General features: G+C 39.8%; 1 protein-coding gene across 1 annotated transcript in view; it reads right to left on the bottom strand.

Moving 5' to 3' along the window:
• The window catches only part of LOC116647135 (fibrous sheath-interacting protein 2-like), a 69,917-nt gene that overhangs the window by 37,248 nt on the left and 15,028 nt on the right, over positions 1-17,641 (bottom strand). Inside the window, exons 10-15 of the mRNA XM_032428275.1 lie at positions 14,571-14,671; positions 12,210-12,264; positions 10,993-11,084; positions 8,900-8,960; positions 5,604-5,640; positions 981-1,014 (exon numbers count right to left, since the gene is read on the bottom strand). Coding sequence (XP_032284166.1) covers positions 981-1,014; positions 5,604-5,640; positions 8,900-8,960; positions 10,993-11,084; positions 12,210-12,264; positions 14,571-14,671 — 380 coding nt within the window. The remainder of the gene's footprint in view (positions 1-980; positions 1,015-5,603; positions 5,641-8,899; positions 8,961-10,992; positions 11,085-12,209; positions 12,265-14,570; positions 14,672-17,641) is intronic.

The raw sequence follows: 17,641 nt of genomic DNA, 5'->3' as shown, positions 1-17,641 counted from the left end.
GAGGGGGAGACGAACCATGAGAGACTATGGACTCTGAGAAACAAACTGAGGGTTCTAGAGGGGAGGGGGGTGGGGGGATGGGTTAGCCTGGTGATGGGTATTAAAGAGGGCACGTTCTGCATGGAGCACTGGGTGTTATACGCAAACAATGAATCATGGAACACTACATCTGACACTAATGATGTAATGTATGGGGATTAACATAACAGTAAAAAAATTTAAAAAAAAGGGCATTCCTAAAGTTTTTAATGAAATGAAATGTGATAAATAGAATCTGATTTTCAGCTTATTTTCACTATACATTAAACCAAGAAATATCCTTTGGGTGCCAGTATGTCTAGGTCTTTGTGTTTGTTGCATGTTCTCTGAGTTGAGTGGGTGTAGATGTGAAAGAGTGTGTGTGTGCACTACTCCCCTGAACCCCTCTCATGTTCATAATTCCTCTGTCTAGCCCCAGAGTTGGGGCTCATCAAATTCACCCTCATCTTTGCCTGGTCCAAGTTGCAGTTCTCAGGTGACCAGGTCCCTTCTTTTGATGGAGTACCATCCTAAGATTTTTCTTACTCCCGGGAAAATTAGGAGACAGATCTAGGCATCCTGGCTCACATGCCCAAGGGACAGGATGCTCAGCCCTAAGCCAGATCTCAGTGGTCTGCAAAGGCATTTCCCTGAATGGTTTCCCATTATGGAGCCGGTTTGTGGTATTTGATGCTTTTCTCATGATAACTAAACCTCCTAATGCTCCCTTAATCTAGCCTCCTGAGCCCCTTGCCCAAAGGGCCAATAACAGTAACTTTGGACCCCTGCAAAACTCAAGATTAACTGAGAGTGAAAGTCAAGAAGAGAAGAAGGCGAAGAGGGAAACTGACTAATGTCAGCAGATGATTTTGCTCATTGTCTGATTCATAGACTTTTCTCTAATTTCATATTACAAAATATCCTTAACATGTTGCTTTATCAGTGAATTTCATCATACATACTTTTTCTTGACAGCAATTTTGATATTGTTGTTGTCTGAAAAGTAAAGAGATTAATTTTATTACTTCTGATCAATAATTTATGTAACTCCCCCCTCCCCCAATTCCTAAGCATTGAATCAGATTATATCCTTTGTGCTTGGGAGATTTTTTTTCTCCCTAGCAATTCACAAAAAAGAATAGGCTTTATTTTTTGTCTAATTCCCTTATTTAGCCTCCTACTTAGATATTGGCCCGTGGGTACAGGACATGCTCCATTACTCACAGGAGTAGAATGATAGCTGAATAAACAGTAGAATAGTAAACAGCTGCTGCATAAACTAACATCTGTCTGATATTACTATTCATGAACCACTTAGCCACGTTTGTTTCGTAGTGAGTTGGGAAGAGCATGGGGCTGGGGAGAGAGGGGGTGGGCTAGTCCTTTCTGCCTGCTCTGCTTGATCAGAGCTTCCTGATAACTCACTTTCTGCCCACCTCCTCAAAACTCCTAGTCTCCTCCCCTCACCCTACAGTAGGAAAAGATCCATGGATGATTCTTGATAACGATGGATTAAAATAATGGGTTTCTGATCATATGCAATACCAAATTAGATGTAGCCCTTTTCTAGGTATTATAATATTCTATTCTATGATTTTTTTTCGTCTTATTTTGTTTTATTTTATTTTTTTTAAAGGTTTCATTTATTTATTTGTCAGAGAGAGAGAGAACAAGCAGGAGCATAAGCAGGGGGAGTGGAAAGCAGAGGGAGAGGCACGCTCCCCCCTGAGCAAGGAGCCTGATGCGGGACTCAATCTCAGGACCCTGGAATCGTGACCTGAGCCGAAGGCAGACTGAGACACCCAGGCATTCCTTTTTCTCTTTTTTAAAAGTTTTTATTTTAATCACCCAGTGCTTTTCACGACAAGTGCCCTCCTTACTCCCCATCACCTATTTCTCCCATCCTTTTGTTCTGGTAACCATCCTTTAGTTCTGGTAACCATCCTTCTGTTCTCTATAGTTAAGAGTCTGTTTCTTGTTTGCCTTTCTTTTTTCCCTTTGCTCATTTGTTTTGTTTCTTAAATTCCACATATGAGTGAAATCATATGGTATTTGTCTTCCTCTGACTGATTTATTTCACTTGGCATTATACTCTCTAGCTCCAGCCATGTCATTGCAATCTATTCTCTGTTTTAATCAAAATTATTTATTATCACCTACTACATGGAACCAAAAATATATTTTACTAAATTGTAGCAAGAGAACAACACAATCATGTAAATTATAGAATACTAAAAAAAGTTATAAAAAACAAGGCCTAAGACTCTAATTCCAATTTATTTTCATATTTTCCTGCCTACATGGATCATTTGCTTCTCTTCTTCCCGACCTTCTTAAAGGAAAAAGCATACTCTATCTTCATTTTTACTTGGCCTGCCCTTCTGTTATCAAAATTTCTTTTTCCCCCAAGGCCTACAATTCAATTTTGAAAAATATAGCCCATCTCTGAAATTACAACCTAACTCCTAGTAGGAAAAGAAAAACTTACAGGTCTCAGCTAGGGTTAGGGAGCAATAGCCCATCCTCGGACTAGTACCTTTTTGTAATATGGAACCTGGAGCATGAGTGCTGATGTCAGTGACACAGTTCCTATCCTTTGGCTTCATTTATTTTTCTAAGACTCAGTTTCTTAGGCCAACTCCAGCTCAATATCTTCTTGTAGGTTCTCTGCAACTTAATGCATCCAGATTCTTTTTTCTGCTCTCTCTAACTCATACAACTGGCAGCAAGTGGAACCCAGTGAGTCCTGTGTATTTGTTGCTACCTGTCCTCAAAGGCTTTCTGTCCTAAAGGCACGCATTTAGATAAAAGGAAATAGCAAAGATCTGAGAACAAAACTAACCAGATAAATGAGAAAGCCTCATATAAGACCACTAGAAAATAGTTGTGATACCACATACAATCTACAATTCACAACGAATTATCAAATTTTTGTTGGAGTCAATTGAGCAGAAACATGCAAATGAACTTGCTGTTATATTGGAAAGGTCCATCACCATTCCAGGAGTGACACGATATTCCACCTACTTTTCCCTAGTCTTAGGTGGTTTTCCTCGACAGGTTGACGCTACTAGAGAAAAGTGTCTAAGGTTTAGGTCATCTGTACTGCTAACTTCCTACTTCTTAAAGAGGGCAGTGATATTAATGACCATTAGTCCAGAAGCCCCAAAGAGAAGGCACACTTTTTCACAGTTTAACTTGCCATGTCACAAAACTATAAATATACCTTTCTGCTTCTGACCTTCTCCACCATACAAACTCACTTTAATCCAGAAGATAACTTAAAGACATCTTCATATGGTTGCCCAGCACCCCTTGAGGATTAATGTGACAAGCCTAAATTTTAGGCGGCCTAATCCTTCTGAGTATCTAATTTTTAATGTAATTGGTGGCCTTCTGTTTGTATCTCAGGCCCATAGCTTTGAGGTGATGCCGGATACCTCCTGCTCCTCCACACACGTAGCCTATCCTATTGCCAAATCTATTTACTCATTCCAGTGGCTAACTGGGAATTTAAAGCAGCACCTCTGTATCCTGACATCAGTGGTTTAATCTGAAACCCCAAAACTAGGTGGTACCACGGGTGGCCTTCCTTTTTCCTGACATTTTATCTACTGCCCTGCACTCAGTTCACTCTCTGGCATTCCTCAAGTCTCCCTGTCTTTTGTCCTGTTGCTGTGTAAAGCACAACTGAGGTCAGAGGTAGTGCTTTTTCATCTTGGTATCCCTCTAATACCCAGAACTATACTTTGAACATTGTAGGTTCTCAAGAAAGTTTGGCACAGAAATTCCCATTTAACATGTTTTAGATGCATACTTCTCTCTACTCCAAAAGGAAGGCCATTGTGCAAGGCCACAAATCATTAATGGACTTCTGTAACGGGCGCCTATTTAACTATCTTTCATTTGTCCTACATGCTGTTGTCACAGGTGTTCAGCAGAGATATTGACTTGATAATATCACATCCCAACTCAAAACCATTAAACTGTCATTCAGTGGATGAAATACAGACTTCTGAGCATGGTCTTGTCCTCCCATCTTCCATCCCAATCACAAGAACATACTCAGTATCTAAATGCAAAGCTTAATTATTCCAACTGTCTACCCCAAGGCTATCTTATCACATTTGCTTCCTTTTATCCTGATTTCTTTGGTTTCTAATTCTACTTTGTTAAGCTTACTGTGTATGGCCCTTGTGTAAGCGTTAGGAAAAACAGAGAAGAAGTTGAGAGGAGAGAAGGGAGAGAGGAAAGTGGTGGAACACATGTGATGCATCTAGCACTGAGGCTTGGGAAGCAAGGAGCTGCATCAGAGAAAGAGGACAAAGTCCAAGCCCTTGAGCCTGTGTTCCTCTCTGTAAGGTAAGGTGATGTGACATGGGTGCAATGGGCAGAGTCAGACCAGATGGTCTTGTTAGCCATGTTTTATTGTGCTCTGGCCTGGAATTGTCCTAGGTATAGCTAAAAGTACTTTAACCCTGTGTATTTGAGAGGAATGGGGAAGAAGCTCCAGGTCATGTGCAGAGCTCTTCATCTTAGCTGAGCTAAGATTTTTAGCAAAAGGGTATCCAGAGCATCTGCTTTTGAAAAGACTCAAGTGATTCTGTAGCTCTGTAGTCTAGGGTGGTGGGAAGGCAGGAGGAAGAGGGAAGCAGGAATTAATACTTTCTAAAACTACATAATCATCACTCCTCACCTTTATTTCTTTAAACTGTCCTAATATTGGGCTAGTCAGTTTCCTTCAGCATCTTTGCATCTTATGAGCACTCAGTAAGTCAAACTTACTTCATCACTCCTAAGCATAAAATCCTTCTTCTAGGAAGCTCGCTCTGAATGTCAATACCATTTACCACCACACGCTACTTCACCTTACCCAACCATTTTCATCAGAATTCGGAATTTATAAAACCTATCCTGGACCTCATTTGGTTTGAGGGTTTAGAAGATGATGGTGTTGGATATGTGTGTTCCATCAGGGGTTATTTGATATGCATGAAATATTCAAGTTTGAGGGGAACTGCACTTTAGCAGACTAAGGGGCCACCAAGGTTTCAGGGCTGAGAGGCACCTAGGCCAAAAAAAAAAAAAAAAAAAAAAATCTTCTCCATTGTCCTTGATTTTTGTATCATTAGAGATTCATTACTTTAGATTGCAGTACAAATATCCTCAGGATGGGGTACCAGATTAAGTCATTAATACTGTATGGTAGACTAATTCATCATCATTAGAGAACCAATAACCTCAAAAGGCACAAGTAATATATGTTTGAATGTGGAGAGGGGAAAAGAATAGGTATAGATCCCAGAAAGTTACCTTGAAAGAAGAGGTAGGGGAGTGAAGGCCCTGGGGATTAGGGGAGTACAGAACAAAAGTGAGACTAGAGGGAAGGTGAAAGAACATAAATAACTTTGCCTGCTTTGTAATTTTAGCTTAGTCCTGAGAGGTTGCAAAAAATGAATGCAAGTAGAACTACAAGAACTAAAGATTCCATGGGAGCATCTGCCCTCAAGCAGCACTCTGGTGTAATTATTAAAAGGTTAATTTAAAATAACACATTAATTTATTAAGCTTTCTTAGATACTTACTTAATTGACGAATCACAAGAAGGGAAGATTCCTTGAGCTACAGGTGAATTTTCAGAGAGAAAAAGAAAATAACTACTTGTTGGTGAATTTTCAGAGAGAAAAAGAAAATAACTACTTGTTGGTAGCCTTCCCAAGCTACTTGTAAATGATAATTAACATCTATTAATAGGTCTTTATTCCCTGTTGTCACTGCTGTGTTTAAACCCTCCAGGGACTGCCAGGGAGGCATAAAATATACTTTATGATCTGGGGCCGCTGCCTACCTCACCAGCCTCACCTCTGGTCACCATTCTACATAGATTCTGTGCTCCAGAGATCCTGAACAACATGCAATTCCCTTTGCCTGTGCCCTTACTATTTAGTTTATAACTTTAATATCGCTCTTCCAAATTCCTCACCTTTTAGGATTCACTCAGCTTGTGTCACCTCTTTCAAAGAGCCTTTTGAAATCACCTACACAGACAGGCATCCTCTGTCAATGCTCCTGAAGCACCCTGTACTTCCTTCTATTATAGGACTTACTGTGCTATAGTTTACAGTGTCTGGCATATAGTAAGCACTCATTAACACTTATTTATTGAATCAATTCTTTAACACAGGTGTTGGATCAATGTTTGTTTATTAGTCTAACAGTCATTAATCTCTTCCCACTCAAATACTGTCTAACATGCCACCTAGCAAAGTTCCATAAGCGGATATTAGAAAATATTTCTAGGTAATTATAGTAAAGCAAGTCTTCATGTAGAATATCTCCATAGGAATACTGGAATGGTGTATATCAATTATACACATACACCACTAAAGTCTTAGACAAACAGAATGCTCTGAGTAATAGAAAGTAGTATTACCAATTGGAGCCAGTTCAAAGTCAAGGCAAATTGCTATTTATCTTTCTCCTAATAAATGTAAAGTGTATTTGGAGTAACCAGTAAATTCCAACGATCTGTTTGAAAAAATTTACTTAAAATTCTATGTGCCTTTTTGAGTTTGTGTATGAGCATATTTTTGCATGTGTACAGTTTTGGAAGGAGCTGGAATTAATAGTGTATAAACCTGAAAAATTAAGTGTGAAGATAATACTGTTGTGGTGGTTTCAAAGTATGTCTACGAATTCTTTGGTAATACTCCCTCCAAGAAGTGGAGGTTAACTCTCTTCCCCTTGAGTGTGGGTTGGACTCAGTGACTTGCTTCTAATGAACAGTCCAGGGTAGAAATGATGGTATATAACTTCTGAAACTAGGTTATAAAATATATTGTGGTTTCAACCCCTCTACCTTGGATCACTCACTCTGGGGGAAGCCAGATGCCATATCATGAAGATACTCAAGAAGCCCTATAGAGAGGTCCACCAGGTGAGGCACTGAGGCCTCCTGCTGACAGTCATCTTGGAAGAGAAACCTCCAGTCCTAGTTAAGCCTTTAAATGACTGCAACAGCTCTGGATGACAACTTGACTATAAACTCATGAGAGACCCTGAGTCAGAACCACCCAGCTAAATTATTCCTGGATTCCTAACCACAGAAACTATAATTTTTTTTTAAGCTGCCACGTTTTGGGGTGATTTGTTACTTAGCAATAGATAACTAATGTGACTGTTAGAAAAAATAAATAACTCTTCTGTGGTTTCTAGGAATATGGTGGATTAAATATCCTGAAGAGCCTGTGTGAAACCTATTACAAATGTAATGGGAATTTGATAAATATACAATTAGAGTGTAGAACCTTAATGCACCTCTTTAATAGCTGGACACATGTGTAGACAATAAAAAAGTCTAGTAGACAAAAAAATCTGTAAAGACATAAAATCAATAAATGTAATTTGATATCCATTTAGAGCTTTCCATCCTTCAAATAGAGAATACACATTTTTTTTTGGTATGTCCACGGAGCACTTTCAAAGAGCGATCACATATTTGGCCACAAAAAAACAAAAACAAAAACAACAACCTTAACAACTTCAGTGTGTTCAAGATTTACAGGCTATATTCTCCAAATTTAATTAAAAAATTGTGACCCAAAATATTAATTTCTTAATAATTAAGAAACATACTTATGGATAACTCTCGGATCGAAGAGGGAATTAAGAGGACAAAGTATAATCTACCTCAAAAAGCTGAACTAATTTTTTCGCCTCCAAACTTGTTCATCTTTCTGTACTGCCTGTCTACTGAATGGCACCACTATTCACTACCCATTTAGTTGCCCAGTCTAGAAATCTGGGTGTTGTCTTCAGTGCCTTCATCTCCCATATTCAATCAGTAACCAAATCTCATCCATTCGACCTCCTTAGTTTGAGTCAAATCTGTACCCTCACTGTCACTGAGTTTGTTCAAGACTCATTTCTAGCCTTGACTATTGTAATAGTCTCTTTAATTGCAGTTAAGTGGCAGCATGGCATTGCGGCTAGAATTGGTTGAGTAAGACAGACCTGGGTTAAAACCTTGGTTTTGTCACATACACTGTGAAACCTTGGGCAGGATTACTGAGATTTAGTTTACTTATATGTAAAATGGTAGATAAAAATACTTCTGTCCTCATTAAATTGTTGGGAGGGTTAAATGAGAGGATATAAAGAGTTTAGTGTAGTAACTGCATATAGTTAAGTGTTCAATAAATGCTATTATTTTTATTGTCTCATTGCCTCTAGTCCCCTCACCTCTAATTCTTTTCTCCCTTTTTAGAAAAGACAAATTCTGATTATATTACACCCCTGACAATATTCTTAAATAGTTGCCCTTCAATAACAGGATAAAAGGTAGATTTCTTGGCATGGCCTACCAGAAACTTAATGATCTAACCCTTCTCTAGCAGTCTAGCTTCATTTCCTGCAATTCTCTAGCTTGAACTTTTAGATAAAGCAATTCTGAGAAAATCTGTATTTCCAAAAACGTACTATGCTCTAATGTCTATATCTTGGTAAATGTATTCCCTTTTCCTGGAAGGTTCTCCTTCCATTTGTCTGCTTAGGAAATTCTTTCTTATCCTTCATGTCTCAGCCCAATTGTGGCTTCTTCTGGACAAGTTTCCCTGGCTTCCCTATGCTTCCGCTGAACTATGTACATACCTCCATTATTACAATTATCATAATGGGTTGTGATTATTGGTGTGAGTGTTCCCCACTAAACTGTAAAATCCAGGATAGGGAGCATGGCTTTTCTATTTTGTATGGTTTCTACCTTGTACGTATGCAGTAATTAGCACGATGTCTGTCATGTAGTGGAAGCTCAATAAATGTTCGTGGAATGAATGGATGAGTAGATGGCAGGATTTACATAATAACTGTTGCTATTGTTTACCTGATTCATGGTTAAAACTTGGTTTCTTGGTCTTTTTTTCATTAACATCAGCATATGTCACCTATATATGCCACAAGAAAAAAAAAAACAATGAAAATCCTCAAAGGAGTTTTAAAAGAATTTGAACATCGGCTATTTCTCACATTTAAAATACAGAAATTTAAGAAAATGATTTTAGAAGTCCATTTGTGATAAAAGTACATGTTTTATTTGGTTTATACTACATGTATTCCTTATAAAATTCACAGGTTTGTAGAATTCATCAGTATTCTAAAATTAACTGAGGAATGCACTGAGCAGCATGGATGGTAATCAATTGAACAGCTAAAAAGATGATGTGTGGTTTTTAAACAAAGTTAACTACAGGGGACATGATTTTAGAAAGCTGGAAGGCAGAGAGCAGGTTTTCCGCCTATATAGGATATGACTCTTTGATTTGGCTGAAAACTTTACCTACCGAGATAATTGTACAGAAAGATAAATCCAACAGAGTAGACTAATTTTTTCCCAGGTCTGAGAACTAAACACAAGCCACAAGAAGTACCTTTCCTGGCACTGATGGAATGGGTGAAATAAGTTGGGAAATAGTATCCTATTCTATTATAATAAAAGTGGTCATGCTATTTCTCAAAATAAATTAGGTTTCTGTGGCCACTTGATGTAGTCATATTGTTCATGTGTATTTTAAAGCCTCCTTTAAAAACAGATAGTCTAAATTTGTTTATTGACTTTTTGGGGGGCAAAGTATGTAGGATGAGGTTTGTCATCCATGTGACAACTCAGGGCATACTTTTTTTCCTGGCTCTATAGTGAGGCTAGCGAAAAAAATAATTCCTGATGTACAACTACTACACTAACTCAAAGTAGTGAAGTTTCTTTTCTTTGGAAACTAAGCATAGCGATTATGGATGCGGACACAGTGACACAGTGACACAGTGCCCTGTCGCAGCAGGTGTTTGATAAATATTTGTCTGTACAGAGAAGCATACTGTGGCTAACATGCTACATTTGAGCAGCTATATATAATTGGGTCTGTTGCTTTCTATGCATTTCATGTAGGACACTGCAAATGATGCCACTTTCTACCTTAGTTGTGAAGGCAGACTTTTGGGAAGACTTTAGTGAATTTCCTGCTTGATGACATCTCTTTCAAACCATGTTAACTTTTTAGAACAGCTGAGCCAGTTAATACAGTGCTAACAGAGCCAAGGATGTGGATTTGATTCTTAAAATGACAATCTGGCAGTCCACAAAGGCAATCCATGTTGTGACCAGAGGCCGCACCCTGAATGCTGCCAACTTTCCACCATCAGGTGAGTGATCACTGGTCACAGAGGGGACAGGGTAAGGCAGCCTGGCTGTCTCTGCGCAACCCATCAGCACTAGAAGAAAATGATTCTCAAAGCCCGATTTGTTGCTTTCTCTGCAGGGCACAGGTCTGTACTTTGAAGCTCTTGAAGCTCATCATTTAGGAAGCCTTTAACCTAAGGGCTAAGTGGGAGCATTCAAGTTGCTTCTGGTAAATCTCTATTAAAATGGAGGCAAATATAACATTCAAATTTTGGATCTGTTTAATAAATTTAAAGTCTCAGTCTTACTACTTTTGCTGGCTTACAACTTGTTACTGATATTCCCTCTACTTACAGTATGACAACACTAACTGATAGCTGTGAGCTTTGGAAGTCTCAAGTGGCACAGCGTTCTTACCGTGGGTTTGCATTTCAGTTTTTATAAAATCTTACTATAGGGTGGCTAATTTCAGGGAATAAGGCTGTTCTGAATTGTCTTTTAATGAATGAAACTCTGTTATACCAATCTTTTTTTTTTTTTTTAAAAGATTTTATTTATTTATTTGACAGAGAGAGAGCACAAGTAGGCAGAGTGACAGGCAGATGGAGAGGGAGAAACAGGCTCTCCGCTGAGCAGGGAGCCGGATGTGGGGCTCCATCCCAAGACCCCAGGATCATGACCTGAGCCGAAAGCAGCTGCTTAATGGACTGAGCCACCCAGGTGCCCCTGTTATACCAATCTTGATAATAATTTCATACTTCATTTGTTCTATCTGTATCTGGGACAAAAGAAATGTTACTTACCTCTTGTTTCAAAATAGCCTGTATAGAATGTGTGGGGACATTTTCTGTTTTAGCAGAAGCATCTGGAGCTTGATGTGAGCTACTTTTAATTCCTGGAGGGGGGGGGAGAAAAGGTACCTTTAAATATGAAAAAATGATATAGTTCTTGCTGCCATAATGTCTGGAATTACTGCAGTCAGGGATGTATTTATTTATGCAAGTAAAGGCAGTATCTCCAAATACAAGATGCCATCCAGTGTCTTACCACCACTGTGAGGGACAAGCCTGAATTCCCTAACTTCTGGCCCTAAATTACTCTGCCAGCTTAATCTCCCACCACTCCCCCTGCCCCAGAATGAACTGCTTTGCACTTTATTCAGTAGGCAAGGGGGAACCACCAAGGACTTCTGAATAGAGGAATTATATGTTCAAAGCTGTATTTCGAGACGATTACATTCACAACAAAATGTAGGCTAGACTGACAGGAGGAAAAAGAGACTGGAGGCAAATTATTGCAGTAGTTAAGGGCACGGGTGGTGTGAATGGAAAGGAGGGGAAGATTATAAGATAGTTAAAGGAGGCAGATTTGACAAAATGTGACAACTTTTGGATGTAGAATATGGGCAATAGGCAAGAGTCAAAGATGACTCTGGCTTTGTGCCTGAATAAAAGGAGGAACAGAGAACAGGTTTGGGGCTGACTGGAAGATGATGAATTTGGTTTTGTGCATACTGGATTTGAGGTGCTAATTGGTCACCCAGGCAGAGATGTCCTAGTGCTCTTGGTGTGTGTATAGAATATGCATGGGAATCTTTTGCTGAGACTAACAGAGACTTAGCTCATCTCTAGTCTAGCTGGGGACATGGGAAACTGGATGTATTTTTACGTCTGGGGAGAAAGGATGGCATTAGAGGATAGAGACTTTCCTGGGGGAGAATTCTGTGCACAAATCGCAGTACTTCAGAAACTTACTCTGCCTATCCGTATAGGCAGCCACAGCAGAGACTCTAACTTCTCCCTGGTTTGCAAATTCCTAAGGGCCTACTCACCCAGCAATCACTCAAAAATGTGGGATACTGACATTTACAACCATGAATAATTTTTACATCTTCCTTAATCCAAATAATCACAGATTTTATAATCGGGAAAAAAGCATAACTTGGAAAACTACATGACAAAACTATAATTTTTTAACTGAAAGATAACAGAGCAATTATAAATATTGTTCATTTTCTTACCTTCATCATTTAAAGTATGTGATGTTTTAGTCATTTCTTTATCTTTCTGTATGTTCTAACATTCAAGAAAAAAGCATTCATTAGTAATTGAGCTTCTAAAAGAGACTTGCTGGCTCTAGAGCAAGCAGATTGATATAATATCTCCCTTTGCTCCAGATCCCTTACCTCTCTCCTAAGCTCTGGTCTCAATGCTAATACATAGGATCAACCTCTTTGATGAATATCTCTCACAGGTACCTACACTAACTAGTTCAAAATGAAGCTTATCATGTGCCCATGTACTCCCATCTTTCCAAACTTGCTCCTCCTCTGTCTTCCATATTTTTGGTTAAAGACATAACAATCCATCCAGTGATCTCTTCTAGAAAGCTTAGAGTTACTCCATTTATTTCAGATAGGGCCAATCCAATCCAATCTAATGCTTATTGAGCACACTGCTTGGAATTAAAATAAGATATACAATTCCTGACCTCAAGAAGTTTATCATCCAGTAGGACAGACAGGAAAATATGATACAGTATAGTGAGTTCTGACATAGAGGCCAGCGTGAGCACTATGGGGGCACAGAGAAAAGATATCCCACTTCAAGAGAACCTATATACAAAAATTAAATCTTCATCATCATCCTCATCCTCTCCCTCTCTTTCAATCTACACGTCTATTGAGTCACCAAATTCGGACATAGTCTGACTCTGAAATATCTTAAATCTGTGGCCTCTGGGTCATCCTCATTGCCAGTGCCCTATCATTTTTTTAAAATTATTTTTTATTTTATTATGTTATGTTAATCACCATACATTACATCATTAGTTTTTGATGTAGTATTCCATGATTCATTGTTTGCGTATAACACCCAGTGCTCCATGCAGAACGTGCCCTCTTTAATACCCATCACCAGGCTAACCCATCCCCCACCCCCCTCCCCTCTAGAACCCTCAGTTTGTTTCTCAGAGTCCATCGTCTCTCATGGTTCGTCTCCCCCTCCAATTTCCCCCCCTTCATTTTTCCCTTCCTACTATCTTCTTCTTTTTTTTTTTTTTTAACATATAATGTATTATTTGTTTCAGAGGTACAGGTCTGTGATTCATCAGTCTTACACAATTCACAGCGCTCACCATATCATTTTTATCTGGACCATCCCAGTAGACTCAAAACTATCTTCCCTCTAATCTCCTCTCTCTCAAACACTGCATCTATGTCACACACTTCAACCAGATTATCTTTTTATTTTTAATAAAAAAAAAAGACTTCTCTCTCTTTTTTTAAAGTGTCTTTATTTGGGGCACCTGGGTGGCTCAGTCGGTTAAGCGTCTGCCTTCGGCTCAGGACATGATCCTGGAGTCCCGGGATCGAGCCCCGCATCGGGCTCCCTGCTCAGTGGGGAGTCTGCTTCTCCCTCTCCCTCTGCTCCTCCCCCCTCGTGCTCTCTCTCTGGCTTACTCTCTCTCAAATAAATAAAATCTTTTTTAAAAAAGTAAAGTGTCTTTATTTAAGTAATCTCTATACCCAACGTGGGGCTTGAACTCACGACCCCTGAGATCAAAAGTCACATGCTCTTCCAACTGAGCCAGCCAGGCGTCCCCAGATTGTCCTTTTAAAACCCATCTCATTCTTATTTCACATCTCTACTCAAAAAGCAGCAACGGCTCTCTGCTACGGAAAGGCTAAACCCATTCTCCAGCAAGGCGTACAAAGCCTTGGCGGCAACCTATCCTGTCAGTCTCCTCTCGGGCCGTGCCCTGGCTTCGCTGGCTCGCACTGCGGCTCTCGCTGAACACTTTAACACCTGTCTGTAATACTGCCTCACTATAGCTTCACATCTGTTCATCTGGAAACTTCCTACTCACACTTCAAGACCTAATTCGATGAAGCCCTCCTTTAATAAGGCCTTTTTAGGCTCCTCTAGGCAGGACTAGTCTCTAAATACTCTGTGCTCCTCCTGCATTTTGAACAAATCAAAACTCTCCTCTTATTTTATTGTAAGGACTTTTGTTTACATGTGTCTAAATCTCTGGACAGTGGGTTCTCATGAGTAGTGATGATGTCTCTTCCATCTCTGTATCCTATGTCAACTGTTTTGCCCCTTTCTCCTCCTTCTAGCTTCACATGGGCCCTGGCCCACAGCAAGTTTTCAGTAAACATTAGCTATCATCAGTATCATCAGATATTTAAGTCAGTTTCTGCTAAACCGTATGGTACATTTAACATGAAGCTGACTCAGAACCTTCTCTGCTAGGGAGAGGAGCCAGATCTGTGTAGGACCCCATTATCTCTGACCAGTCAGTACCATGCCAGTGTAGAGGATATCCCATAGAAATAACAGTTAACCAGATAAATTAATGATCAATACAAAGCATCTACCTTTTGTCCTGCTTTGTTTTTCTGTACATCAGGCTGAGAAGATACGAAGACTGATGGTTTTTTGGCAGGAATCTTTACAAAACTATAAGAATGGCCTGGTTCTAAAAGTAAATGAAAGAGAAGTAATAGAATTTTAAAACAATTTTATCAAAATACAATTGAAGTACAAGGAACCACACACATTTAAAACATACCATTTGTTCCATTTTGACATATGTACGAACCCATGAAACCATCACCACAATCAAGATAAACATTTCCATCACCCCCAAAAGTGTCCTTGTTCCCCTTATAATTCATCCCTCTCTCTCTAGTTCTCCCTATCTCCTGTGCAACCACTGATCAGCTGTCACCATAAATTGTTTGCATTTTCTAGAGTTTGCTATAAATGGAATCAAACAGGATATACTCTCTCTCTTTTTTGGGGGGGGGTGTCTGGCTTCCTTCATTTAGTATATTTATTTTGAGATTCATCAATATTGTTGCCTGCAACAATTGTTTATTCCTTTTTCTTACTACATAGTATTTCATAGTATGGGAATGTACTACATTTTATCCATTGGGCCACTGAAGGGCATTTAGGTTGTTTCCAGTTTTTTTTTGCTATTATGAATAATGCTGCTATGAGTCTTTATGTGGATATATATTTTCATTTCTTTTGGGCACATACCTTGGAGAGGGATGGCTGGATCACATGGTAGTTTAACTTAAGTTAGCAAACTGTTTTCCACAGTGGTTCTACCACTTTACACCCCAACCTGCAGTGTCCGGGTTCTAGCTGCTTCAAGTCCTTGCAAGTACTTATTTAAATTCAGTTATTTAAATTCTAGCTATTTTACTGGGTGTGTAGTGGTATCTCATTGTGGTTTACTTTGTATTTCCCTAAGGACTAATAATATTAAGCAGCATTTTTATGTGCTTATTTGCCATCTGTATGTCTTCAGTAAAATGTCCGTGCATTTTCCCCATGTTTATTAGGTTGTTGCATTCTATATATCACATATTTTTCTATACATTTTTTTTTACAGTGAGCATACCTTCTAGATGTAGGTCTGGAGACCCAGCTTTCATTGTGCCTACTTTTGGGGCTTGACAGATGCGAAACAGCCCTTATGCAACAGGGCTATTATTTTCTCATTTTTGACTCCCTAAGTACAAGAACTCTGCCCTAGTCTTCCATAATTATCTACCTGCTTGGGGGTGGAACTAGGGGAGAGGAGGTTAGAATTTTTAACAGGAGGGATGCCACAATAAACACCCAAGTAATATTCAGCACCTGTCATTCAAAATAGGATGACATGGTCAAGACAGTATGCTTTGCAGGCCATGCAACTGTCTTGAGAACTTCCCAAAATTTAACCTTCCTTTTTGTGTAGCAACAGACTGGAATACTTAGCTCAGAAAACTCTCCCTTAGTGTATTGGAGATACCCTAGCCCACCAACAAGAGTTATCTGGGCTCAGAAAGAAGGAAGACATGACTTAAAGAAAGGTAGGAGGGAAAGTTCACTCCTTTAATAGCTCAGAGATAGTGGGAAAGTGGAAGGGTGGTGGGAGAGGCTAGAGAGCAAAGGAATCAGATGAGGCTTCACATTTTTCTTACTTTGGGCCCTGGTTGCTCCAGACAAGTGAAGTTAGCACAGAGAGAAAAGAACTATTGCTCTGCTTCCCATTTGGGACTCTAGAAAGAAACTCTTAGGCTACCTCCCACTTGCTGCCTCCTCCTCCTCACCTAGGACATGGCCCAGAAACTCTGCAATATAGTATGGTCAAGCAGAGCAAGGCTTTCTCTGAGGTTGGTCCTTCCTTCTTCCCTTCCTTCTTTCCCTCTCTCTCTTCCTAATTTCACAGTTAGTGATGTATCTAATTGACATATAAAATTGTAAGATAGTTAAAGTGTACATCGTGGTGATTTGATATATGTATATATTGTGAAAGGACCCCCCCCATTTAGTTAATTAACACATCTATCACCTCACGTATTTATATTTTGTTGTTGAAAACATTTTAAGTTCTGCTCTCTTAGCAAATTTGTTATATATACAGTGCTGTCAACTATGGTCACCATGTTTTTCCATTAGCCCTTCAGACTTTATTCATCTTATAGCTAAAGTTTGTACCTTTTTACCAACCTCTTCCTATTTCCTCTTGAGGTTTTGCTTTCTTAAGCCACTCTTGGTTCCTTTGTGATGGACATGGCCCAGAAAGGGCTGAGAGTCTAGCTGGGGAGCTTGCCAAGGGGATCACTGGGGTGGAGGTGCGAGCACTCCACCCTAAGCGTTATGGGGCAGCCAGCCAGAATGGAGGTGGGATGGGAAAGCCAGAGGACTCTAAGCTCAGTGAGACCAGACCATGAGTCACTGAACTGTAAATGCCAACAGGCCAAGCACTATCTCAGTGCAGGGAAGGACAGTTCTCTGGAGACCAGAAGAGGCAGAAGACATTTTGTCCAAGCGCCATGACTTTATTCCACCTCCATGAGGTCACGGAAGCCACTGTTCCCCAAACTTTAATGTGCATATAAAGCCCTGGGGATCTTGTGAAAATGTAGATTCCGATTCAGTAGGTCTGGGGTGGGGCCTGGGAATCTGCATTTCTAATAAGCTCTTTAGGTGTTGCCCGTACTGCTGACACATAGAGGAGTAAGAACATAAGCCACACCTCTGACCCCAGACATCTGGACATCATCTTCAGGAAAGAAGCAGAAAGATGGGGGGAGGTTCCCTGAAAGTCTGGGCCATTATGGGGGCCCCACAAAGGCAAAGTCCAGAGGAATAAGTTAGAAAAATCGGTGACTGAGCAAGAAAGCAAAAGGAAGGAAGGCACTTAGGTCCAGCAAACAGCGCTAGCCCTACGTGTATTAAAGCCTACTCAAGAAATAGGTTGACATTTTAGAACGACAACACCTACTACTGTCAGGCTGTTCTAAAAGGAACAGGGGATTGAGAATGGGCAACACTGAGCAGCAGGTCCACTGCTGCAGAAAAATATGTGGCAGAATAAAATATTTCTGCTGCCAGCAAAGCGACAGAAGTTACTCCAGGCCCGGAAAGTCCAAAGTCTAAGGAAGGG

This window comes from Phoca vitulina, unplaced genomic scaffold (assembly GCF_004348235.1).
Source record: "Phoca vitulina isolate PV1807 unplaced genomic scaffold, GSC_HSeal_1.0 scaffold39, whole genome shotgun sequence".
NCBI classification, from domain to species: Eukaryota; Metazoa; Chordata; class Mammalia; order Carnivora; family Phocidae; genus Phoca; species Phoca vitulina.
This window is presented reverse-complemented; position numbering and strand designations above follow the sequence as displayed.